Here is a 26,669-nt window from a genome sequence, read left to right as displayed (position 1 = left end):
TTATTAGTCTATGAATTTACTAATAACTACTGAAAAATTTGAAAATGGTGGAGAATATTTAAAATGCAAATTATGGGGAAGCTAGTTGAAGAAGATGAGTGATACATATATTTTGCATAGTCATTTAGGTTTAATTTCATAGCCATTTTATTTGATTATTAGTCACTTTTAGCTAATTTCATTAGTTATTTAGATAGTTTTTCATATTTGTCAATTTTTGGATTAATTTGTAATTTTACTTTGTTTTGTAGTAAAATGGTGTTTTTGAAGGACTAAAAAAAATTTTACTTTTGAGGAGTGATTTTCACAGCCAAAGATGTCAAAAACAAGTTTCAAAGTTGAAGTATGCATTGGCCAAATTGCGCATAACTTACCGCATAAGTTACGCAGTTCTGCATAAGGAGAAAAAACAATGTCCCAAACACCTACTGAAATCTGCATAAGTTGCCGCATAACTTATGCAGATTCGTGCCTCCCTTATGCAACCTCACGGAATCCTGCATAACTTATGCAGTCTTGCACCTCGCTCATGCAGTTTCGCACAGAGAGCCAGAAACCAGCCGAAAACTGCATAAGGGACTGCATAACTTATGCAGTCCCACAAAGACTTCATAATGAGCTAGCAGAAGATTCTCTAAGAAAATCATACCTCAAACACACCATTTTAGGGCTTCTTGTCAGAAAAAGTTATAAATAGACCCTTATCCCATTTTAGGGAAGAAAAAAAAAAGAAAAGAGAAAAGAAAAAGAAAGAGTGCAGCAGCTGAAGAGTAAAAAACGTCACTCCCACCATTTCCAGCCAGATTTGGAGTTTTCTTTACTTTCTTGCATATTTCTTACCTTTCTTGTATTGGGTTTCTTAGCTTAGATTAAAGTTTTATTTCCATATTAACTCAGAATATCTTGTAAATATTATGGATAGTGACTAGTTTTCATTAGATTCTGGAGTTGGGATGTAATATTTGAGATATTTTGTGGATTTTTGATTGGGTAATCCATATTTTGTGGTCTTAATGAGTTTTATTCATTTCTTGTGTGCTCAATGACATGTTTAGTGTAGGATCCCATTAAGTGATGTTCTTAATTCATGGTTGAGGCGCCGAAAGGAGAAAATCTTGTGATAGATAATCAATAAATTGGATTTAATTAACTTAGATCTAGAAATAGACTAAGGATTAAGAGGATTTATAGATTAATTAAGGAACTTAATGGGTCTTGATTAACTTTAACTCCACGAAAGTAGTATTAGATTGATTAAGGCGCTCTTTGTCCCACTCGAAAGGGTATTCAAAGGATTTAAGAATTAATCTCCTTAAAACCCGTAAGTTTCACAAGATTGGATAACCAATTTAAAAAATTCCAAAATAGCTTGAATATGAACTCCCGAACTCCGGAATCGCTTTTTTATCATTGTTAATTTCTAATTGAATTTAATTGCTTGCCATTTTAAATCTTGCCATATTTCAATTTGTTTGTTTTAATTTGATGTAAATTTAGTTAAATCGTTACATTGTTGAATAGATCATTAATTTTACACATATAGAATTCATACTTCAATATCCATCAATTTATTGTTTTAATAACAAAAATAGTTTAAATTAGTTAACTTTTTATATAAAAGATTCAATCATTAACACAACTCCTCGTGGGAACTATATCTTTTCTATATTACTTATACGACCCGTGCACTTGCGGTTGGACCACATCAATCAGGTATCTAGGAAGTTGAATTCGATCAGTTCTAAGATAAAGGCGTATGGACTCAGCTCTTCCAAGTTGATCCTATGGAAAATAACAATGAAACAACATGTGGCATGAGGCATTGTGAAATTCATGTTTTCTTATTCCTATTCTTTCTCTTAATTTATTTTGGCATCGCAAATTTAGGGTACCATTGGAATCCAATCCATGGGGTGTTTACTTTCATCTAAGCTTGGCATATCCATAACTACCTGCTAACTCTTGATTTACTGATTTGGACTAGGAGGCTTGAGGATTATCAGTGAGTTTGATGGGTTGATTTCTTTTGAGAAATTCTTGTCACTTGAAATAATCATATCGATGGACTGGGGAATTCATAGTCTGAAGTTCTAAAATTTGTAGAGAACCCATGAAACAAGAGTGCATTTTAGGAAGATGGATGTGGGTATAAGTTTTTAAGGGAGGATTGGCTCAGATGGTTTGGCCATGTCTAACATATATCTGTGGATGAATTAGTGGTTAAAAAAATGAGTGAATTTTCAATTAATAGGAGGGGGAAAAGAGGCAGGTAGAGGTACTCCAAAACTGGTGTAGATAGAAATAGTAAAAAAATATTCATAATCAAAACTGCTCATAGAATGCGACCCTAGAGTTAAATGAGCGATAAGTATTCAAATAACAAAGTTTAACTAGTTTGAGATTAAAACTTAATTAGAGTTTAGCTAATAGGGTTTTGATAGTTAGATAGTGAAATAGCTAATGTTTTACTCCTCATTTCTTCGCTCTAATGTATATATTGTTTTATTTTAGGTCATGGAGGTGCCAGAACTGCTGCATATATAAAAAACAACCCTTTCAGGAAGTTAAGTATCCATTCATAGACTCTAAGCTTAAGGCACTGAAAGTCTCTATCGATCACCGGGAGTGTGAAGCAGAGCATTGGGTCCTCAACCTTCAAAACTTGCTGTAATTGATCAGTTGAAGACTGAGAAGCACCTCTGGGCTGCTAGGAACGAGAGCATTTGGAGACAAAAATCCAGAATCACATGAAGCAAATTGGGGGATAAAAGCACTAAATTCTTCCATATTCAATGTTCGAGCAAATGGATGAAGAATAGGATTGTCAGAATTATTGATATAGGGCATAGTTGTGCTGATATCTCTGCTACAAGGAGGATTGTGGTGGATCACTTTCGGTCGAGATTCTTTGAGGACTTCTAAATGTTGTGTCAAGCGTCAAACTTAAAATACTCTACTCTCTCTCCAGCTGAGGCATTGAGGATTGAAGAACCTTTCTCATATGATGAGGTAAAAGCAGTGGTTTGGGCCTGTGATTCATCTAAGGCAATTGGACCTGATGGCGCCAACTTTTGCTTCTACAAAAATTCTTGGGATCTAATAAAGGATGATGTTGTTGCCCTGGTTAATGACTTCTATTCCTCATCAAGCCTCCCCCCAATCAAATTGTCATTTCTGTCTTTGGTTCCTAAATTTTCAGGTTCATCGAAGGTCCATGATTATAGATCTATCAGTTTAATTCATGGCCTCTACAAGATCATTGCAATGCTTCTTGCTAATAGAATCAAAGGGCTGTTGCCATCTGTGATCAGTCCTCAACAAAATGCCTTTGTTAAAGGGCGTCAAATTCTTGACAGTTTCCTGGTTGCTAGTGAAATAGTGGGTTATCACAAGAAGGCTAACAAAAGCTGCTTCCTATTCAAAATCGACTTTGAGATCGCATTTGATATGGTCAGCTGGGATCATATTGAAAGGGTAATGGAGCATATGGGCTTTGGCAGGAAGTGGTGATTGTGGATAAAATGCCTGTCTCTCCAACACTCGATTCTCAAATTTGATTAATGGGAGTCCCACTGAGGAATACACCACGCGGAATGGGCTGAGACAAGGTGATCTCTTGTCTCCATTTCTTTTTGTCGTTGCTACCGAATCCCCAAGTTTGATGATTGATAAGGCTTGCGAGCTGGGTTTGCTTCGAGGTGTGTCTGTTGGTTCTGGGGAAGTTATCTCACATCAAAAATTCGCACAGGACACATTATTTTTCTGTCCCCCAAATGCAGAGTTCGTTATGACCATCTCGAGAATTATGGGATTATTCACCCTAATGTCTGGGCTGAAAGTTAACTTCCATAAGAGCGCCCTCTTTGGCATAAACGTGGAGGAATCCTTGCTTAAGAAGGCTGCTGTTTCAGCTTGTTGCAAAACAGGGAATTTACCCACACGCTGCATTGGCCTCCCTTTAGGAGCAAGTACAAAGTTCTTTTTCTACCTGGTTGCCTGTAATTCTGGAAATAGAGGGAACGGACCTTTTGGTCACCTCATTGGCTATCAAAGCCTGGTCTAACCCAAGCAAATAGAAGCCTACCATCTCCTAGACTCCCCCACCTGTTAATTGCTATAAGTGGACTGTTGATGGTTCTTCAATGGGTAAACCAGGGGGTAGGAGCAATTGGAGGGATGCTTCATGATTCATGTGGAGTTTTTGTTTGTCTCTTGTCTTGTCGAGCAGGGATCGTGGATTCAAACACTGCAGAGTTGATGGCTATACACAAAGCAATAGAGCTGTGTTTCTCTTTGCCCACTATTTGCTTTTCTGCTCTTAAAATATACATTGAATCTTATTCAAAATTTGCACTTTCATGGGTTAAGCATCCAGAATCGGCACCCTGGCACCTCTCATCTGTAATCAATTCAATGTATAAGAACATTAAGGCTCTCCCACCAGTTGTTCTTCATCATACTCTTGGGGAAGGAAACCCTGCTGCTGATTCTCTTGCAAAGCACGGCTTGTCTAAGCTTGAGGATTTGGTAGCTTTCATGTGATTTGGGCTAAGCTAGAAATGCTGCCTTGAACTGATCAATCTAATGGTAGCAGATGTTTGTGGCATTTCCCCTGGGTTTTTCAGCTTTGGGTTCTTAATTTCTCTCTTTGTTTGTTGCTTTCATTAGTGTCGTTTGCTTCCTCACTTCTGTAGTTGTTGGTCTATTAGCTTGGTGCTCTGTTTTATTTGTACTTGCAGTTATTCTCTTTTTGAATTTGTGCAGCAGGTTGCTGCTGGGCTTGGTTTGTTGTGTTGCTTCTGTTCTGCTGTTGGCAATGTTTTCTCTTGGTGTTTTGTAATTCTCTTGTCAGGTTTTTTTCACTTGGCATGTTTCTCTCTAGGTTGGTTTTCGAGGGGAGACTTATCAGTCGGAGTTTAGTTTGAGGGTTTAGTGCTAAGCTTTTCCTTTTTTTTTTTTTTTTTATTATCATTAAAATCATCAGCTTATCAAAGAAAAAGTAGCCATCCAAATTTTATCAAAGACACAAAGACAGCTAGTGGTATGTAATTGATGTACGTCTCCCATCATTCTTTGGATGGAATGCCTTTTTTCTTTTTTCCCATTTTTCATAGGAACAAGTACTTGATTGCAGTTGAAGCATTTAGATAGATGTGCTCTTAGGGTAATTCTCCCTTCATTCTTTGTATGGAATGCCTATTTTCTTTTTTCCCATTTTTCATGGGAACAAGTACTTCATTGCAGTTGAAGCATTTAGATAGACAGATGTGCTCTTAGGGGATCCACTCGATGTTGCAAATGTTGGTGAGTGTTAGCCAGTAAAGCTGGTTCAGATTGCCTCTCTTCTCCTCTTTTTCATGGTCAAGTGTTTGATTCATAAGGTTCATATAATCTATCAATTGTTGTGGAGTGATAAATTCTAAATGAAAAGGGACTGTTGATATTTAAAATAAGAATCGCTCAACCCCAAGATTTATATTTGATTAAACATTGCTTAAAAACATGTCAGATGCTTTTATGATGCCTTTACAGAGAAGAAGTTTATGAAGGTTCACTTGCAACATCATAATTGTTTAGTTAGAAGCTTACGAGTGATTATCAGCTTATCAATTGTATTAATTATGACTATAGTTATTGTTTACTTGTAGCTATTCCATTGTCTATTGATCGTAGACCTGATAGATCTGATGAATGCCAAAGGATACAAGATGCTGGAGGTTTCATCTTATGCAATCACAAAATATTATGTTTTATAGTTTATATGTATCTAAAACAAAATTATATTAACATCTCAAAGGTAAAATATAAAAATTCGATTAGAAAGTCATGTCGAAAAATAAAAAATTTTGGAATTTTTATAATGCTAATATCTATTTGTAGTAAATACATTTTCAAATTACAATATACAAACATGTATATATAAATGTTAAATCCACTTTGTTTTAATGAAATTTATTTCATTAAATAAACTATGGAGCTGACCAACAAGTTTTACTATTGTACTCCTAAGAAGAGAATTCAGCTTTGATTCTTGAAAAACTCTGGTAAATGTAAGCCACTAAATGGATTCCTCTTTTTTCTAATATATTATTTGTATATACATATATTTATATATGTTAACCCTCAATAAATTTATTATTGAACTCTTTTTGCAAGAAAATTTAAAATTAATTAATAAAAAAAAGAAGCATGTTGTGCATTTAAAAATTTATTTATTTTTAAAATTTTATTGTGATTTTTTCAATAATAAATTTTATCAAGATAAAATAATATAATTATATATATGATAAATTGATAAATGATTTTTAGTTAAAGAAATATGTATTTGATAGCATTAGTGATAATGTATTTTTTTTTTATAGTTTTCAAGGTATTGGATTATGTTGAATCTTATAAGATATTAATATTATATTTTTAATTTTTAATAATATTTTATTATCTATTTTTTTATATTGATTTGAATTTTTTTTAGATTTGTCATTGTTAGAGAAGGCATTATTAAGAGAGATAGTTATAAATTCTGAAAAGAATAATTTTCTGTAGACTACAAATTAGACATAGAGGGATATTCTTGTAAATTAAAAAAAAATTATGGATCAATTTTTTTTTCTAAAAATAAAACTAATAATGATTAAATAAAAATTTTACGATTGATATATTAGTTTTTATTTAAGTAATATAATAATTTTTTTTAAAATATCATTTGTTCTAAAACCAATAGTATAATATAGTAGTTAGCACTCTAGAGAGACCTTACTATATATATATATATATATATATATATATATATATATATATATATATATTCTATCACTTGCTTTCCTCCCCTCTAGAATAAGGGAGTCCTTTCTCATGCTTATACCCATGGCTAAACATTATTAGATAACACATGGAAACTTTTCAACAGCTATGCATAGACATAAACATTATCATCATCCCCATCAAAGCCATTCTTTGAAGCAGGGCAATCTTTCAGTCCTCTCTTGCTTATCACACATGTGCACTTTCTTCTGTGTTCTTATAATGATTATTTTGTAAAATATTTTGTGTTTGATGAGATGCTAAAGGTTTGAGTGTGACCCAATATTTTCACATTATTATCATGCAATACAATAATGATTAAATAAGGATGATTACAATTCACATGACTACTTTTCAGTTGAAATTAAAAAATTGTTATTATAAAAAATATTTAATTAAAATAATTAGAAAGAAATTGATTTCCTTTTAAGAGCCTTTTACATAGACAATTAAAATGCATTTGAAATTTATATATATATAGATTTTTATTTTAAATAAAAAAATTATAATATAATAAATTTAAATATCTCTTCCTTGAAAATATATTATATGAATGACTCTTAAATGATTTAGCTAGGAATCCTAATAAAAATTATATTGGTAAAAGCAAGTATGTGCATTTTAATTTTTATTTGTATATTATTATAAAATAATTCACATTTTTATATTAATTTTTGTGTTAGAAATATTATATTAATTTTTGCAATTTTATTAATGAGTGGTTTTATGGTGTGGTGGTTAGTATTAGAGATATAAAATTATTTCTGTGTGACAGATTTTATGACTTATCAAATTAAATTAAGGAATGTAAAAATGAGTGATCTATTGAAAAGCTGTCAACAATGAATTTTTAAATAAACTTAAATTTTTTATTTATTTTTTCCCTTACCTGTTTGAGATTGAGGTTAGAAAATAAAGCGTTTTTTAAAAAGTATCACTTTAGACATTAAAAAAATAATTTAGAAGAAAATTTTTAATTATTTTGAGTTTTTATAATTAAAATATGTCAAATTTTACTTTAAATTAATTTTAATTCCCTTTGAATAACATTGTTAAGAATGTGTTTTTCTCAATAATAGCTCTAACACTCATCAATAGCTCAATAATGTTAAACAATCCCTTAATTATATAGCTGAGTGAAAAAAACATGTAGATCTAAATGGGACCTAAAGATAAGATAGGCCCATTCAAAAAGCCCAAAGTATGGCAAAACCTAGCCCACATGGATCCCACAGGTGGGCAAACACAAGCCCACTTGACAGGTCTCAGACTCAGAAAACATTAAAAAAGGCAAATTCAAAGACGGGGAAGCACACTAATATCATAAGCGCCACCTTATTGACAGTTAAAATACTGTTTTGCTCCCGCGACAAAGAGCCTTTCTCTCTTTTGTTTATTGCTTTCAAGAACTGGAAAGCCAACACAACCAAGTGGGGCTCGCTCCCAACATAACCCTTTCTCTCTCTCTCTCTCTCTCTCTCTCTCTCTCTCTTTTCCCATATTCTCTCTTTCTTTTTATCATTTCACATTCCTAATTAATTAGCATTCCTGAGTTGTGACTCTCTCATTTGGAAAGCTGAACTTCACCATCATCCAGGAAAATTCAATAATGGTGAAGGAAACTGAGTATTATGATGTTCTTGGTGTCAGCCCTTCTGCTTCAGAGGATGAGATTCGCAAAGCTTATTATCTTAAGGTTTGAGTTCAGTTTTTCAGGGTCTCCATATTGTGTTTAGTTTTCTTTTCTTTTTTTTCTTTAAACTGATGGTTTGATGAGGGTTTCTTCATAGACAACGATTGAGTAGATGAATTTCAATTGAAGTAATTACAAATTTGAATTTTAGACATGCTTATTTCAAATCATTGGGTTATAGGCTATATCCTTGGCTTAGATCTTATGAGAGAAGCTTTTCCTCATTTTCAAGTTTTGGTATTGAAAATTAATTGTTGTAATACTCTTTTACCATGGCCAAGATGTAAAAGAAAGAAATTTTATACTTTACAGGCCAGGCAAGTTCATCCAGATAAAAATCCAAATGATCCTCAGGCTGCAGAAAGATTTCAGGCAAGTTCTCTTCTAATAGTACTTGTTCTTGTAATTTGCAAAAGAGTTCCCATTTCATCTCTTGCTCTGGGTGCATATATAGTAATCTGCCTATTGTGCCAGCACCACATCTGCATATTCATGTGTGCCTTATTGAGACGAGCTATTATAAAGAACGAGACTACACATTCTTGATTGGAAACATAAGAGACCTACATGCTTGAAAATGTTATTCTTTAAGATTGTTAAACAGAAAGAATTGCGAATTTTGACAGGTGTTAGGTGAAGCTTATCAAGTCTTGAGTGATCCAGTGCAAAGAGATGCTTATGATAGGAATGGAAAGTATTGCATATCAAGGCAAGTCTTCTGCAGTCGCTTAATTATATATTGCATTAAGTGCTGTGAAGTTCAGCAGTTAATTCTTTTTATTTATTTATTTATTTATTTTGGCCAAAGACTGCAAGGATTCAAAGATTGTTACCAATCTCTTGAGTTTAGTCTCAGGATTCACTTGAAATATGTCACATACCTGCTTTTGCCTGAAAATTGCAGACTGGTACAATTTTCCTGGTTCAGATTATAGCTTGGATTTGTAATTTATTTGTTGTGCACAAAGCTGATTACCTAGAAGGTTATCTATACTACTTCTAAAAAATAATATGATGTCCTCTATCAGGGAAAGCATGCTTGATCCTACAGCTGTTTTTGCTCTTCTGTTCGGAAGTGAATTATTTGAGGACTACATAGGACATTTATCTGTGGCATCTATGGCTTCTTCAGAATTAGCTACTGAAATTGACAATCCTGAGAAAATGCATGATAAATTGAAGGTAAGGAGGTTCTTAAATTCAATGCATCCTTGAATTCATACATTACAAACAATGTCTAATTTGCAATCATTGATTGAAGGCTGTTCAAAAAGAAAGAGAGGAAAAGCTCGCAAGATTGCTTAAAGATTTTCTTAACCAACATGTTCGAGGTGACAAGATAGGATTCTTGAGGCGTGTTGAATCTGAAGCTAAACGGCTCTCTGATGCAGGTCTGCGTACTGCCCATTTTGGCATAACACTTCTTCATTTGTGACAGCCATTAAATTACTGTAAAGTTTATTCATAATAATGATTGCAATTCTATTTTGATGGTTTAGTACAGAAAGATAACTTCATAGCATAATTTAACATTATATTTCTGACTTAAATATACAGCTTTTGGAGTAGATATATTACAAACTATTGGCTACATATATTCAAGACAAGCAGCACAAGAGCTTGGAAAGAAAGCAATTTATCTCGGGGTGCCATTTTTGGCTGAGTGGGTTCGCAATAAGGGCCATTTCTGGAAGTCTCAGATTACAGCAGCAAAAGGTACAATCATATCTGTTCTTCTACATCTCGATCATCTTCTCCTCTAGCAATAATTCTTGTGTGCGTGCACACTTGCGTGTACTAACCATATGGGCAAAAAAAATTCAGGAGCTTTTCAGTTGCTGCAGCTTCAAGAGGATATCCGCAAGCAATTTAAAATGGATGGAAGTGGCCCTGAAAACGACGTTGAATCTCATCTACGCTCAAACAAAGAGATACTGATGAACTCATTATGGAAATTGAATGTAGTGGACATTGAAGTTACCCTTGTACACGTTTGTCAAATGGTGAGTCTCTCTTCATTTATTTCTTTGTCCTCTGTTTTGGTTTATTAGGATGGAAAACTAGGATAGCTTGTGTCTTGGGAGACACCTTTCCCTCCAACCATTTGGAAGGAAAACTCACTGGAGATCCATTTCATGACTTTAAACTTGTGTGTAGGTCCTGAGGGAAAGTAATGTTAGCAAGGAAGAACTTAAAGCCCGTGCCTTGGCTCTGAAAATTCTTGGAAAGATCTTTCAGGTGCAGAGTCTATTTAACAATCATTTCTTAGTAATTTCTACGCAAATGAACTCTATATAATTCTTGAGCTTTACTGCAAGTTACTGCTCTAGTAAAAACCAAAAAGGTTCTGAAAAATGGGCTTCTTTTGTCACAAGACAAGAATTGCTGGTCCTAGTAGTTAAAGACCTAATGTTGATTTCTTAAACATTGTTTCATTTTCAGCAGGAAAAGCAAGCACGAAATGGGTCAACATCGAAAGGAAAAAACGCTGCTGCAATTGCTGATGTAGATGATGATGATGGAAGCAGTTCTGAGAGCAGTAGTGAAGAGGATTCACCAAAAGCAATATCATATAGAACTCCTTTACTTACTCAGGCAAGTCACTGTATTATATTATATATATTTAAAGCTAAATCTATTTACCATTCACAAGTTCCTTCTTAACTCCCACATTTGCCTTCACATTTTTGAAAAAAATAGCATAAGAATGCAGAAAACATTCACTCTGAGTGAATGGAAAGAACAGCTCTCTGTAGTTTCCTGAAGTAGGCCAGAAGCTTTGCATATGGATTTGTTCATGTGTATCATTAATCAACTTGTTTTATGGTTTCAGGGCATTGGTAGACTCTTCAGATGCCTTTGTAATCCAGCATTTGATGTGGATGATGATGAGATTGTGTACAAAAGCAAGTGATGCTGATGCATAGTATGTACATAACCAAGGTTTGACGATATGAAATTTGTGTTGAGCAAGTGATAAAGTTAGCCGAAGCCATCTTGTTGAAAGAACTTTTATTATTGATGGACAGATTGGCGCAAGCTTCTTTGTTTTATTTTTTCTTTTTCATTTTTTTTTTCATTTAAAGGCAAGATAAGAATACTTTCGCAATCACATTGTTTGGTATCTGCTACAGCAAAATGACTTCGTGTATAAAGTTAGAAACCAATTTGTTCATTTCATTTCAAGGGTTTGTGCTTTGGATGTTTTTACAATCTGTTACTGCCAACGACAGCATGTGAGAGCTTTGCACAAAGCTTCTAAACCACTGAGAGAAGAACGTACATGCAGATGAAAGATAACGAGTTATCAACTGGTAAGATGCTGAGTTTTTCCTAGAGAAGTACTTTGTAATTTGAAATATAACTCTTGCTAATATTGAATATGAATTGTATAGGCAATCTCCAGTTAAGGCAGCCTAAGATGATGAAAAGAAATTTGTTCCAAGGCAGGTTCTATATGCGTTGAAAATTAATTTTCTCACGAAAATACATATAAGACTATTTGCAAGAGACCATGAAACATCTTGAGTTCTGATCATGAAAAGGGAAAACCTAGTAATGAACAACAAACTTGGCTTGCAAATAGACCAAAATGTTGGGTAATTCAGAAAGGAAGAATAAGAACAAACTATACATACCATACTTCCAACAACGAAAGTTCTGCTGATTTGCAGCCAAACAGTCCAGTTTTAAACACAAACATGTATGTACATGGGCATAGTTACTTCAGTGGGATTCTAAACAAACTTGATACTTGCTCAGTGAGCTGGATTGGAATTGAACTTAAAAAACTTCAAGCTTAGTGAAGTGCTCAATGAGCTGGATGAGGAACATAACTCATTGTACGGTGTGCTTGGACTGCACAGGCACAGTGCACTGATGTCAAGTTCAAACAGCCACTCATGACAAGGGAATGCCTACCTGAGCAGGTGTGAAGTGCAGGAAATGAGTCGCATAGTGCCTGCACAGCAGGAGGGGTAAGTGCTGTGCATTGGCTGATATTGAGACTCCTTAACCCTTCCTCATCGCACCTGCCCTTCATGGATTGCCACATTGGAGGTTTGTTCTTCACTCGGCTATGAACCAGTGAATACATGGCCCTATCTGTGATGTTTCGACAATAATACAGGCCAAGGGATCTCAAATGGAGACACCTGTATGCCAAAGCAATCACGCTATCGTCTACAATAAAATTATAAAAAAGTCGGTCATCAGAGAAAATGCCAAAATTACCTTATGTAAAAAAAGATATCTTCTGCCTGAAACTTAAAGTAGCAAACTGCTCAACATCAAATAACAGACTCAGGATTAAAATTTAATATTGTTATCACTATATGAATCATCTTTTATCAATAAGAAGGGCCATTGTCCAGAACAATCATAAAAGTCTTCAGTCAGTGAATATAAACTAGAACACTCCACAAAAAAATTTCTGGAAGATATTGCTAAATATTTCCTCTCAAGAAAAATGGATTTTGAACACCAGATCTTATCCTAAATATTCAATTCTAGACTCACAACCTAGATGCTGCAAAAATTCTAAACTCAGGAAACCTAAAACTAAGGAAGAGGTTTGAGCTGCAGCTATTCCCTTCTTATGCATAGAAATTACACACAAAAAAAAATGTAAAATGTTGATATGTCTTTTACAAGAAAGCTTGACCATCAAAACAACACAATCAATTCATGAATAAAAAAAATATGAAGACCATTTTCAATTCTCTAATTGTTGAATAGCCTCCCCAGACATGAAATACCTGTTATACAGACACATCCACATAAATCAAGAGTTCTGAGATCAGGGCATCCGTATGCTAGGCTCACTACTCCAAGATCACCCACATTCTCACACCATCCCAGATTTAGAGATTGCAACTGACTGCAGTTCTGTCCAATAGCCTGCAAATGATTTATGAAAGTTTATAAATCACTTCTATAAAGAAACATAGGAAAAAAAAGAGAGGTTAGTAACTCATTTGACCTGCAAAGCACGGTCAGTTGCAGTCTTTACACATCCACAAAGATTCAAAATTTTTAATTTTCGGCAAAACCCAGTCAGATATTCAAGAGCACTATCTGTAAATGCTGTACACCCACTAATGTTGAGTTTGGTAAGGTTGGGACAACCATGAGGTAATGCATACAGGGAACAATCACTAAGCTTAAAGCTTTTGCTGAGGTCTAGGTCTTGCAGATTATGACAGTAGCTTGCAATAGCCTCAACAGCATTATCCTCAAGTTGGGGTTTAGCTTGTCGCAGTACCAGAGTTTCCAGTTTTGTGAATTTAGGAGCCAGAGACAGAAGCAAGTTGTTCATGTTGTTTTTGCACCTGAAAGAAGAAATGTGATACTGTGATAGGTATCATCAAGCTGATAGTCATGGAACTTCCCAGAGAAGACACAAGACAGAAGTCATTTTCCCTAACATCTCCCTTAACCAAAAATGGCACCAATTTATACTGCAAGCCCCTTAGAGCCCAAGATGATTTGGAACAAATAACAAAAAGGATTAACCAACCAAATAAGGCCTCTTTATAACTTTATTTTTTTCCCCAGTTCATAGGAGGTAGAATACACTACAGGCAGGCATCCAGCAACCAATAGCCCCAGAGGAAAGGCCTAACAAGACTGAAAACATGAATAATTTCCTAGGAATAAGCTATTTTCAAAAAGCCTCAAGGTCAGCTATCAGAAATATCTTAAGAATTCATGAAAATATCTCTAAAACCTTAGCGAAGCTCAACTTCATCCTTGGAAGGAATTATGAGGCATTCAAGTTAATCTAATTGCCCATTTGTTTCTACAGATTCTTTCCAATGAACATAAAACAAGCAACCATATAGTCTGAAACTCACTTTTGCACATGCCACAGACATGGATATCACCTATTACTATTGTCAATGAATTCCCTATATTTTAAATTCGGATTCAAGAAGTGATGAACCATCATTTCACAATCCAGAATAATTGCCATGGTAATGAATGACTGAAGAAGCAATCACAGTAAAGTCACAAGATTGGCCTGGTCATTGTTTGAAAAAAGTATAGTTTGACATAACTCTATATCTGTGTCTCTTACCATGGGATGCTCGCAGGTGCTACACTTGAGAGTGGAGAATCATAAAATCTTTATAATAGGAAACCAAGAGAAAATGAAAATAGAAATACTCTTAGGAATTGATTCTTTGTTTAAAAGGACTATGAAGGTTGTCATCATGGATATGGGAGCAGAAGGGATGAACGAATTATAATATAGCATTAAACTAAAAGAAACTAAAGATACTCAGCACAATAAAAATCAGATCCAGTAACAATCACCCAAACTTCGGAAATACCAGGAAAAAACAAATTCTGGCAATCTAAGAAACAGTCCATAAAAGAACTACAGACCATGAAGTTGCAAAAGACATTACTTCCTCCATTCTCTTAATCCCCCACCAGGCACCTGGATGAGCCCATAAATAATTAATAATAAATGACTTCAAATCTAAAATGGAATCACTGATACAACACATATCTCATTTAGCATTAACAAGAAAAACTTGCAAACACAATACTATTTTAGAAATCCTGAAACCAAAATCAAAATTCAATTCACCAGCACAACTAAGAACCATAGATGATATAAGCCCTCAAAGCATTAGAAGTACAGCAGTTTAGTGAGAGAGAAAGAAGTGTCAATACCAAGAGAGACAGAGATGGGTGAGGCCCAAGCAGATAGCATCCCTCCACCCACTACAAACCCCAGAAGCTACAATTACGGTCCGATCATCAACAAGAGAAACAATCCGCAGCAAGAGCTCCATAGGAATATCTTTCCACTCAGTGACGACCAATCCCTCCATTTTCTTTCCTCCCTGACTAATGCCACCAGCAATCCCACTATTCCCACCACCAACCATCAGGAGCCTCTCAAAGCACTGGTTCAAGTCCTCACTCCCCAGTTTTGCTTCACCCAACATTTCAATCTGAACCCACCACCGTCTTCAACCGCTACCTCTGGGAATTATTAAAAGAGAATTTCTCTTTTCTGTCAGCAAAGAGAGAGAGTGATATAGAAGAAATAAAACGACAAAGCGTTTTGGGATGATGAAGTCAGGACATACCAAATTCCGGTCTGAATCAGAGTCTCTGAAGAAGGAAGAAAGGAGGAGGGCGCGTTTATCAAGACGAGGAGCAGTTTGGAGAGGGAGTAACGTAAGGGAAGAGAATTAGCGACAGGTGTGGTACCACGTGTCTGATATCGATCGGTGATTTCGTTTGGCAAAAATGAAGTAGGTCCCATGTAAAGTGGTACCTTTGATTGCTAACCCCCAGTTTTCTTTAATAAATAATAAAATAATAATTGCAATGTTCTCAAGTTGCTAGAAAAAATAAATGGAAGACGCTTTCATAAAGCTTGAGGAAAAGGCCAAAAACAAAAATTAAATTAAAAATTTATTTTTTAATTTATAAATTAATTTAAAAATAAACAATTATTTATTTAATAGAATTATTTAAAATTAATTTTTAAATTAACTACAAAAATATATTATTAAATATTATAATTATTAAAATAAAATAATTTTAACATTTTTAAAATTATTTAGATAATATATAATTATTAATTTAATAAAGTTAAATAAAATATTTTTTTTATTGATAAAATACTATAATAAAAAAAAATGAATCGAAGAATATGATGAATGGAAATCATTTAGTGTTAAAATTATTTTTTTAAAATATTTTATTATTAAAAAATAGAGAAAATAATACTTTAGAGAAAATAATACTTACTCCATTAGAAAAATCTTTCTTTCGATAATACATGAAAATTTCACTTCAACAAATTTAGATCAATAAATAATTTTCATGAATAAATTTTTCAACCTCATTTTAAGACAGTATTTTTGTGATTCGTTTAATTATATAGAATATAAAATTTTTCCTTTTTTATTAATATAAAAATACTTTAAATATTATATTTTATTTCTATTCTAAAAAATAAATAATATCATTTTTAATTGGAATTGAAATGATAACTTTTAAATTTTAAGATTTTTTTTCATAAATATAAATTAATAATTTATGACTGATGATATTAGCTTGTTAACATTATCAAACCCTTCAAATTAAAATAATTATCATTATTTTTTACATAAATGATTTATGTTGAATTTATCAGGATGATTTATGCTTTAAATTTATATTTTATTTTCAATTATTGAAATAGATTTTCTTAAAAAAAATTATTTAAAATCTTTATAGTCAAATTTATTAACATAAAAGAATAAAATTAAAAATAAAAAAAAGAGAAAGGAAATATTAATTCTTTGACTAATTATAGAAGAAAAAATTAAAAAAAAATAAAAAAAAAAGATAAAAAAAAAAATGTTAAACCCCTCTAACTTTTATTTTAATGATTTTGTTGAATTTATTAAACTCAGTTTGTTCAATTGTAAAGAAACTTATAGTTATTTTTTAAAACTTTGATTAGTAAATTCTCAGGTTTCTGTTTTCGTTATTAAATTGAAAAGTTAAATAAGTTACGAATTAAAGAATGAAGGGCTCATCAGTAAAAAAACTCAAAAAATTTAGGGAATCGGACAACGAAAATTCCAAATATCCTTTGAATTATCACTCAAATGTGTAACGTCCAATTGAAAATTGCAGAATTTTACAGGTTAGAGATCCGTTTGATCATCTACAATTCAGTTAGATCACATAACACTCAAAAGAAGAAAAAATATGGGATTTATCATGAACTAAGACAAAAATATGTGAGTTTCATATATTTTTTATGCGGATCTCACCGCTCATGTTGTGTCTTAAGTCTATGTCCAAGAAGAGTATCACAAGCTTTCCTTGGCCAAGTCTGAGTCTCATCTATCTTTTGCGGAGATCTCACTATTCAGATTGTGACTTGGGCTTATGTCCAGGAAGGGTATAACAAGCTTTTCTTGGCTAACTCTGAAATTCATTAGATTAATGAGCAATGTGCAGAATCAAAGCCATAAAACCAGGAAGAAAAATAAAAGCACAAACTTCATTAGCTTGCAAGTTATATTTATGCCATACGTACACAAGCAAGTATACAATTACAAGCCTTGCCCATATTTTATTGTTCTATACAGTTCATAGTTTCTGTTACATTATATTATATGGACATGATTTTCAAGCCAAGAACCTTTCGAACAAGTTACCAAAGAAGAAGCTCGTTTTTGCCCATCCTTTGGCTTCAGGTTCCCTTGCACTAGCAGTAGGTTTTTTCACATCAAGCATCATGGTGTGTCCAATTTCTTTTCGAAGAGCTTCGATAGTCTTCATGTCCACTGGGTTCCCTGAAGCATCTCTCACATAAAATACATTCATTGCTTGCTCTCCGACTGTTGTTACGCCAGCTCTTGTAACAGATAATCCATTCTCTCTCAGAACCCTTGTTACTTCAGACAGCAAGCCTACTCTGTCCTTTGCACAGAGCTCCAAGCTCAGACCCTGAGTTCATGTTCAAAAAAAAAAAAAAAAAAACACATATGTGATTAAATTCGAGAAGATATAATCAATATGCTCTCCATGTCAAAACTGGTTTTCTAAATGGCAGTTATATTGTTAATTCTTCCCAGGTAGAAAGTTGTAATATCGATTTCACCATATAAGCCTACATTGTCAAAGTAATTAGTTGAACAACATTTTCCCTTTACTTTCATCGGATCATACTCAAATCTGGTCAATTATGATTATAGGATTTATGTAGCTATCAAAATGTAGCTGTAACAGGCAGCTAATCAGCTAAAGATGCTATACTGTAATCATGAATTAATTAGATGTCATCACCACAATATCTTGGTGGACCAGTGGTTCTAAATCCTATGGTTAGGACGCAAAATCAATTCCACAATAAATGAAAGTCACATTAAGGGGAAAAAAAGGTACTGTTTGCTTTAGCCGTGAAGGCATATCTTAAGCACAAAAATATTACTTCACTCACCTCGCTTACTCTTCTCCCAATTGCAGCTTCAAGACATTTGATGACTCTTTCTTTCTCTCCTTCAGTATCAAGTGTGCAACCATCCATGTGACGGATATAATACTCCTGTAGTGACATGCTTGATCAGTAACTTCAACCTCGTTCTAGTTAAGTATTCAAGGGCAGATGTGATCAACACAGTTCATAACTTACATTATATGAAGGCAAAGCATATTTTCTTTGAAGGGGTAAAATATCACTCAATAGTGGAATCACTTGAATTATATGAGTCAGAGCAAGAAATTGATATGAAAATAACGTGATCTTTTAAACCCTCAAACTAGACTTCAGCATAAGACCATTTTGAATGCTATGGAATAAAATTGGAACTATGTAAATATTGTTGAATTGATTTTTGGAGAATCAAATGGTCCTCGAAGGAAGGCTAATGGAATAGAAAGAAAGTTGAAGCATTTGCAAATGCACAGAACATGCTTTAGGATCGCCTTCTACAGAAACGATAAATGTCGCTAAATTTTGCTTTAAGTTGTTAAGAAGCAGCTATCATATTCCTTGAGAAAAGATAGATACACATACCTGCAGTGCATGGGGGCCATCAGATGATATTGTGGCATGAAAAACAACATATTGCATGTCTGTGAGTGTGCACACAATGTCAAACAGCAATTTTGCTCGATCTTTGCACCAAACACTAACCACTGAATAATCCTTTTCCCCGCAACGCTCAACTGTGATCTTTGGCTTGAAGGAGGCAGGATAATCAACCTCATTTGTCACTCCGACACCTTCATAATCCCTATCTGCAAAAAACATTTGGTGTAGCCTTCGATCAATATGGGTGAACCCCATGGAGAAGCTGGTACGAGCTGCTTTCTCATCATCCTCGCACCCACGTAAAATGTTCTTAAGCTGCTCCTCCGTAACAGATAATCTGTTTGGGTCATCAACAGCACGGCAAGTAGTGTCATCATTGACATAAACGACACAAGCTATCCGTCTATTATGTGTCCAAACTTCAGCAGCAACCACATTGAAGTGAAGGTTGGCAAGGACAGCAGTAATCTCAGATAAGAGACCTGGACGATCCCTGCCAATGAGTTCAATGGCCGTGTGATCACCAACAGAGTGCACTCCTACCCGTTTGCCAGGCCAAGCCTTCAATTCATCTTTGTTGTACTCTTTTGGACCTAAAGCCTATTGTAACAAAAATTGTATTAGAAATTGCTTACTACAGTCAGATGGAGAAAATTATAAAATTCATAGAATCAGATTGATCAGTGAAATTGAGAACTTGAACAAATTTTGTATCAAGAACCTATATTGTCATATAGATCTTAAATATAGCACATTAAGAAGATAAGAAGCATATACCTTCTCTATGTAGTCAATGGTTTTACCATCCATGATCTTCTTTCCTTGTTGATCAGTGACATGAAATACTGTTTCATAAGGGAAGAAAAAACAGTGAGAAAAAAAGTAAAGGAAATATTAACGTAAGGCTATAACAATATGGCGAACACTTGGCTTTAACCTTAGTCTTTAGACTTAAAAACATCAAGGGAGGACTATTGTAGATCTAATATAGTTAAGCTTATTTTTAAATTATATAAAAAGGTTCTTCAGCATAGAAAGAGCACCATCCCTTGCTTAATCATCAAAGAACAAGGAAAGAAACAACAGAAGCATGTACATACTGTCCATAAACCATCCTCCATCTGAGGATATGTAAGCCTTGGTGATGATAAGGTCAAGATCAGTTAGGATTTGCACCACTTCCAGAAGAATTCCTGGTTTGTTCATGCTGTCAACCTATGTACATCACATTCCATAAATAATTATCCACCATAGTTGTACTATATATTGTTGATCACAAAAGTATAGCAAGCATGCATGATAAATTTGCGTTCTGATTAAAACACACTGTTTTTTATGCTTCAAGAATTGAATAATAATGAGGAACCCCACCACCCCATCTTTAATCTAATAGCATTGCAAGATTAGGTTGAGCAGATTATACATGGTTCATCTTGGAGTTGGAGGTCATGAGGAAGCAAAAATGATTAATAGCTATAATGAAAAAGATTACCTTTATTAGAGTACAATCATTGCAACTAGTGTTATCAACAGATACCCTGTAGTTAAAAAAGGGAGAAAAATAATTAAGGAGAGGCATGAAGTAATAAATGAAAAAGAACCTTAGAGTAGTAGCTTTTATGGATAATCCATCCGGTAAGTACCTTGGTGGATTGATTCTAGTGCTCAAGTTCTCATACTCAGGATCAAAGTATGGCCAACAAACTTTAGCCATTGAATTCGCTTTCTTTCTCCAATCAACCAGCAGATATCTTGTCCTGTGTCACCACAAGATGAACTATTATCAGGCTCTCAGTCATGATGACTCTTTATTCCCTGTCTGGGTTATTGACAAGTTCATGAAATTAACAAAATTTTCAAAGGAGACTAAAATATTTTAAAGCTTGGACCAAAGCTTAAGAATGTAGGATCAAATGAGCTGTGATTTTGTGCTAGTGCAACTTATTTTGCATCTTAAAGAGCAATACCCTGTTCAAGGAAGACAAGAAATGGTCTCTTGATGATTTAGCTAGCCAGGTGTCCAAGTACAATATAGCAGTCCTTCTTGCTGACAAACAGGCTTACAAGTTCACATTAAATATCTGCAAACAAGAAACAAGTGCTGATCAATGGATGAGATATAAAGAAGACCTAGAGCTCAATCATTTAAAAAAGCTGCAGTTCGGAAAAGTTTATTGCTAATAATCTTTCTGGTGAGTCTAAATGCAACCAACGTGAAGCTTGAACGAAGGAAAGTTATATATTAGATATGGAAAATGAAAGGGAATATCTGGGTTTGAACCCTTCGCCTCCTAAACTATAAGATAGGCATCCATCCAACCATTATGCGACTAGCGAGACGGTTTAATGGCTGATCTCATTCGCGATGCATTTGCACAAAGAAAGTATCGCAACCAATGAACTTTAACTCATTTGTACTAAAGTTGTTTGCATAGATTGTAAGGTTTCAAGTTCAAGTCCCATTTGAAACCAAATAAAAAGAAAAAGTACCTTAACATAACTGACAACTTTCTAGACGTTGCTCACACAATACAATTTCATTGGCATAGGCATTCAAATATTGATCTCTTCCATCATAAAAATCCATTTGAGTTTCATCCTCTACTGATGTTTGTGGGGTGATATGCAATAGAGAAGAGTGCCTAATAGTGCTCCAAAAGGAAATAGAACGTGTAGTAGTAAATGAGTTGCAGGACCACCCTTCAACCATAGACTCATGGAAAACGACTTATGATGAAAACAAACAAACCCCATATTAATTGGTTGTACATAGTCGCGTAATGTCATTGTCATAGAAATAGTTATTGCATTCAAAAGCATTAAACATAGAACAAGATTTAATCACTTTCAACGGAATAGACAAAACAAGCAGTCATACTCGTATGCCCAGGACACAACAATCCCCCCACCCCAAACTAATGCAAAATTTCAGAAGTGGGAACTTAAATTTTCGTATAACTTAAAAAATAAGTATAGGTTTGGATTCAATTGAGGCCCTAATATTTAAAAATTACAATTTAAATTCTGATAATTTAGAATTTTCAATTTGAATCTTATCAAATTTTTTCCTTTTCATCCAATCTAGCAAATTAGGTATTCAAAAAAAAATTCATTGAGAAAGTTTATATATATATATATATATATGAAGGCCTCATGGCTCATAGCATGACGGCCAAATCACATGTTCAGGTTAATTCCATCACTTTGGTGGGTGGGGTGAACCTGTTAAATTTGGAGACGGTGTTAAGCCAATTAACTATTAATTCAAGTTCATATAAAGTTTCGTTTGTTTAACATAAAATAATTTGTATATGAAAAATATTTTTTTTAAAAAAATACTAACCAATTTAATATTACAATCTATCACTTATATTTATCCTTTAATTTTTTTAACTTCCCGATGTGGGATATGTAATCCAAATAGAACCTCCCCAAAAAGCATGGAGAATTACCACTAGGCCAAAGGCCTTAGGGTTTCTTGAACTTGAGAAACAAACAAACAAAAAGAAGTGGTACCCACGGGGAGACGGTCTAAAATTACAAGCAGAAGTTTTAATGGCCAAGGTTGTATTGGCATGGCAAGTGGCAATAAGACTCTTATTATGTTCTTAATACGTCATTCTAAACAGAATAAAGTTTACCAAAAAACAGAGTCAAGCAGACCAGAAATCACTTTTGAGGTGACATAAAAAGATTTTGATTCCTTGCTAGCTTTATTTGACCTAACATATCATGAGTATCCCTACAGTTCCTCAAATACCAAACTTGAATTTGATCCATCTCCACCGTCCGCTCTACTTCATTTTCACTCCACCATTACCCTCTTGGCCCTTTGATTTACCTTACCTAATAACAATAATGTCCCAGCTGGTAAAACCAAAATTACTGTCGTTTATCGTTTCTTTCTTGGGCACCATTAACAAAACGATAGCATACGTCTATTACTTTTCTCATTCATTGTCTCTTGCGCTAAACATGTACCCATCAGTGTTCAAATGGTAGGGAATTCAACTTAATTACGCAACTAATCATAAACAAAGAGAGATGACTGTTTATAGACTGTTCTATTAGAAGAACAATTTGTGACCAACTCTACTCTTTGAATCTAGCTAAAACTGTAAATTTTATATGGGAACTTACCAAGAAAGATGAGAAGAAGATCCGTCTATAGAGCTGGTATCAGCAGTCCACGAGAAAGCAAGGAAATGGAAGAGAACCTGCAATTTTCACGTATAAATCAGTTGAATGAAAAATGTAAAGACATCATGTAACGATTGAACTTTCAAAATAAAAAAGATCAAGAAATTGAAGGAGACTTAGACAATCCATTCAAGAAAATAATTATAACAAGTGTCATTTAGATAGCAGCTATGGATATTTGGAGTACAGAGCAAAGGAAAAACTGAAGACACAGAACAAAAACAGAAAGAGAAAAAAAAGAAAAAAAGAAAGGAGAAATTGGTGCTGGCCCTTTGAAAATTTCCTCCAAAATCCCAGCAAGAACAAGAGGAAAAACGCTTACCGCTTATTCACATCCTTAAAAACGCAGATAAAAAAAAAACAAAAAAAGCAGAGTAGTAGCAGAGGTCAGAGATTTATCACAGAAACAGAGGAAGTACTCTCTCAAAAAGCATCCTTTGGATCTCTCTCTCTCTCTCTCTCTCTCTCTCTCTCTGGTCTACGTGCTTTCTACGTTGGAAGAGCACTTTCTCACAACATGCTCTCTCTCTCTCTCTCTATCCCCCACTCTACATGATGAGTGAATTGGATCGAACAGAGGAAGATGGCGTGACGATGAGAAGCAAAAACTCTTTAAATATTTAGTAGATCTTAATAATTCGATTTTATTATTCAGAAATGACGCGGCGACCAAACAACTTCACTGGACAATCTTCCGTAAGAAAACATATCACTTCCACTCTCACTCAAGAACGTGACAAGTACGTCCCAATTATTTGTGCTCTGTTGTGTGTGGGCCTTCCCCACGTGCAGATTCAAGGAGAGTAAATAACTTTTAGGGGCTTGAAGGTCTGCATTTTATGGGCTGGTTCGTTGTTGTTTGTCTCGTTTAACGGTCACGGACAAGGACATGGTCCGACTCGAGCTGATTCTGATTTAGAATTGGTAGACATAAACGCGGTCTGATTTTGGACTAGAATCGAAATTAGGCTAGTGATTCTGATCTAAAGGGTTAAGAATTTGTGATCGGACTGAAGGGTGTCCCCTAGATTTAGTCTCAGTTTCGCTTTAATTTTATTTCAGTTCATTTGATTCAAACCAATTTGATCAAATTCAATCCAATCAAAATTGATCCAAATTAATTGAAGATTGTTCTTATCAAATTTGGATTTGATTGATTTTGATTAAATTTTAATCGGTCTTGTTTCAGTCTAAATTCAGACTAGGCTCATGTCTAAGAACCGAAAATCTGAATCTTAAGGTTGACCAATGAACGAAATCAAGTCAAAATCAGGCTAAAATCGATGATTTTGATTCAAGGTTGAAGCTTCAAGGGAATGAAATCGTTTCCATGGTTTCGATTTTATTTGTTATTTTCTTCATTTTGGACATGGTCCGATCAAATTCAAATGTTGATTTTTTTAAATAAAAAATTGTTTTTGGTAGATATCCAATTATTAACTTTCTAGATAAATTTTGACAATTATCTCTAAATTTATCTAGTTGTAACATTAGAGTATCTAAACTTAAAAATGTAACATAAAACCTCATAAATTTTTAAATTTTACACAGTAAAATTTCTCTAACCTCCAATTATCAGTTTTTCAGTTAGACGCTGACATGGACAATTCCAACATTAAGCTTAGTCAATATTTCTCTTTTTTCTCTCAAGATATGTGTAAATTGAATAACTTTTCTCTCTATAGACAGAATAATTTTCATGCATAAAAAAAATAATTTTATACTTTACATAAAAGAGGAGAGAGAAATATTGATTAAGCACCATGCAGAAACTATTTGCATTAATTTTTAACTGAAAAATCATTAATTGAAAGTTAGAAAAATTTTATTGTATAAAATTTAAAAAATTAAAAAATTTTATATTACATTTTAAAGTTAAAAAATTATAATATTATAACTATATAAGTGGACGACAAATTTTTAAATTTATTCCTTCCTACTCTAACATCCACTTGAGAATACAGCTGAGATCTTATGGCCGAAAAGCTACAGAACTTCATACATACATACATATATATATATATATATAATGCTAATAATATTTACTTTTAATATTAGTAATATTATTATTTTATATTATTTATCTATTTTTTTATAGCCAATGATGATAAACAATTTAATAAGCAATAGAAAAAAAAAACTATGATATAAGAGAGAGAAATAAAAAATAAATGAAATTTAAAAAATAATTAATGTGGAATAATAATATAACAAGTATTAAAAATATCTGTTATTAAAGTTGGTAACTAGCATTCCTATTATTTTACTAAATAATCACATAATTCAATAATTTTTAATTTAAGATTAAAAATAAATAAAAAAGAAAACTATAAGACATTTCTTTAAAATAATTAAGCAATTATGCTTCCATGGCAATAATAGAATCCTTTAATTATTCAACTTTCAGACTCTTTCAACACAATAATAATATTAACAACTTCAATTAAAAAAATATTAATAATTAACTAAAATATTATTATATTTAATTAAAATAGAAAAATGTGATAAAATAAATAAATACATTCTCAAAACCTGAAGATAAGGTTGTGCAATATCTCTCAATTTTTTTATTTAAAAGTCAAATTATTTATTCTGATATATTTGACGATTTATTTGAAGGAGAGATGAAGCCAACTTTTAGAGGTGATAATTTTGAACTAATTCAAAATTATATATCAATCGATAATTCTAATCGATTCGATTTTAATCGAACCTGTTTTCAAACCGGCTCATGGTGGCCTCTATGGTAGGTACTAGGTAGATAACAACTAAGTGCAAGTGGAATTGTGGGAATGACTAAATGGGGCCCTGAGTCATTTTATTAGACAAGGATCAATATCTACCGTTGAATTATTATCTATTTTTATTGCTAAAAGATGAGAATGTTGTCATAAAATATTTGACAATGTGGGCATAAAAGCTTTTAGCTCATTCTACAATTGTGGGATGCTTATTGCTACTTATATATACTTCATAATTTGTATGCTTTTTATATAAAATTTGAGAATTTATTTTTATTATAAAGTAAAATTATTTTTTTATAAAAAATAAAATGATTTAATCAAAATTTATAATTTATTTTATGTGATTTTTATAAATTAATATTTTTTTCTTAAATTTTTAATTATGAAAAATTTACCAAAAATAAAATTAATTTCTTAAACTAAAAAAAAACACATATAGTACTTTTTTTTTAAAATTCACTGGATAAATAATATGTATTAAATTTTATTAAAAAATTGTAAAAATAAATTATTCATTCATTAAAGTAAATTGCGTTTAAATTAAAATAATTACTTGCGTTGCATATAATTTTTGTAATAATTATTTTTTTGTTAAATTAATAAATTTTTTTAATTAGTAATTTTACAAAAAAATATTAGTTACAAAAATCACATGAGATAAATTGTAAAA

The 26,669-nt window shown here is 33.1% G+C and overlaps 3 protein-coding genes across 8 annotated transcripts; 1 reads left to right on the top strand and 2 right to left on the bottom strand.

Moving 5' to 3' along the window:
- Positions 1-8,158: 8,158 nt before the first annotated feature.
- On the top strand, positions 8,159-11,674 carry LOC110645416 (chaperone protein dnaJ 10). 2 transcript variants are annotated; one of them, XM_021798575.2, is made up of 10 exons: positions 8,159-8,497; positions 8,807-8,866; positions 9,121-9,203; positions 9,523-9,676; positions 9,756-9,885; positions 10,052-10,210; positions 10,319-10,497; positions 10,652-10,732; positions 10,940-11,089; positions 11,328-11,674. In XM_021798575.2, exons 1-10 carry the CDS (start codon positions 8,411-8,413, stop codon positions 11,406-11,408), a joined length of 1,164 nt encoding a protein of 387 aa, XP_021654267.2. In that variant the 5' UTR covers positions 8,159-8,410; the 3' UTR covers positions 11,409-11,674. The 2 variants fall into 2 exon arrangements, with proteins under 2 accessions (XP_021654267.2, XP_021654266.2); XM_021798574.2 differs by having other exon boundaries at positions 8,163-8,497; positions 10,937-11,089.
- A 330-nt stretch (positions 11,675-12,004) lies between these two features.
- Positions 12,005-15,747, bottom strand: LOC110645417 (F-box protein SKP2A). Of its 4 annotated transcripts, none has more exons than XM_021798579.2 (5): positions 15,601-15,747; positions 15,179-15,493; positions 13,476-13,824; positions 13,252-13,393; positions 12,005-12,676 (listed from the first exon to the last, which is right to left on the bottom strand). In XM_021798579.2, exons 2-5 carry the CDS (start codon positions 15,454-15,456, stop codon positions 12,306-12,308), a joined length of 1,140 nt encoding a protein of 379 aa, XP_021654271.2. In that variant the 5' UTR covers positions 15,457-15,493; positions 15,601-15,747; the 3' UTR covers positions 12,005-12,305. The 4 variants fall into 4 exon arrangements, with proteins under 4 accessions (XP_021654271.2, XP_021654269.2, XP_057987102.1 ...); XM_021798577.2 differs by having other exon boundaries at positions 15,179-15,524; positions 15,601-15,727; XM_058131119.1 differs by lacking the exon at positions 15,601-15,747 and adding an exon at positions 14,885-14,939 and having other exon boundaries at positions 15,179-15,369.
- Positions 15,748-17,500: 1,753 nt separating this feature from the next.
- On the bottom strand, positions 17,501-23,879 carry LOC110645423 (ACT domain-containing protein ACR3). Of its 2 annotated transcripts, XM_021798589.2 has the most exons (10): positions 23,578-23,879; positions 23,196-23,272; positions 21,023-21,136; positions 20,699-20,812; positions 20,548-20,593; positions 20,156-20,270; positions 19,833-19,900; positions 19,038-19,655; positions 18,462-18,566; positions 17,501-17,968 (listed from the first exon to the last, which is right to left on the bottom strand). In XM_021798589.2, exons 4-10 carry the CDS (start codon positions 20,767-20,769, stop codon positions 17,648-17,650), a joined length of 1,344 nt encoding a protein of 447 aa, XP_021654281.1. In that variant the 5' UTR covers positions 20,770-20,812; positions 21,023-21,136; positions 23,196-23,272; positions 23,578-23,879; the 3' UTR covers positions 17,501-17,647. The 2 variants fall into 2 exon arrangements, with proteins under 2 accessions (XP_021654281.1, XP_057987101.1); XM_058131118.1 differs by lacking the exons at positions 23,196-23,272; positions 23,578-23,879 and adding an exon at positions 21,546-21,694.
- Positions 23,880-26,669: the final 2,790 nt, after the last annotated feature.

This window comes from Hevea brasiliensis, chromosome 12 (assembly GCF_030052815.1).
Source record: "Hevea brasiliensis isolate MT/VB/25A 57/8 chromosome 12, ASM3005281v1, whole genome shotgun sequence".
Taxonomy (NCBI): domain Eukaryota; kingdom Viridiplantae; phylum Streptophyta; class Magnoliopsida; order Malpighiales; family Euphorbiaceae; genus Hevea; species Hevea brasiliensis.
Note: the sequence above shows the minus strand (reverse complement) of the source record. Positions and strands in the feature narration are given on the sequence as shown.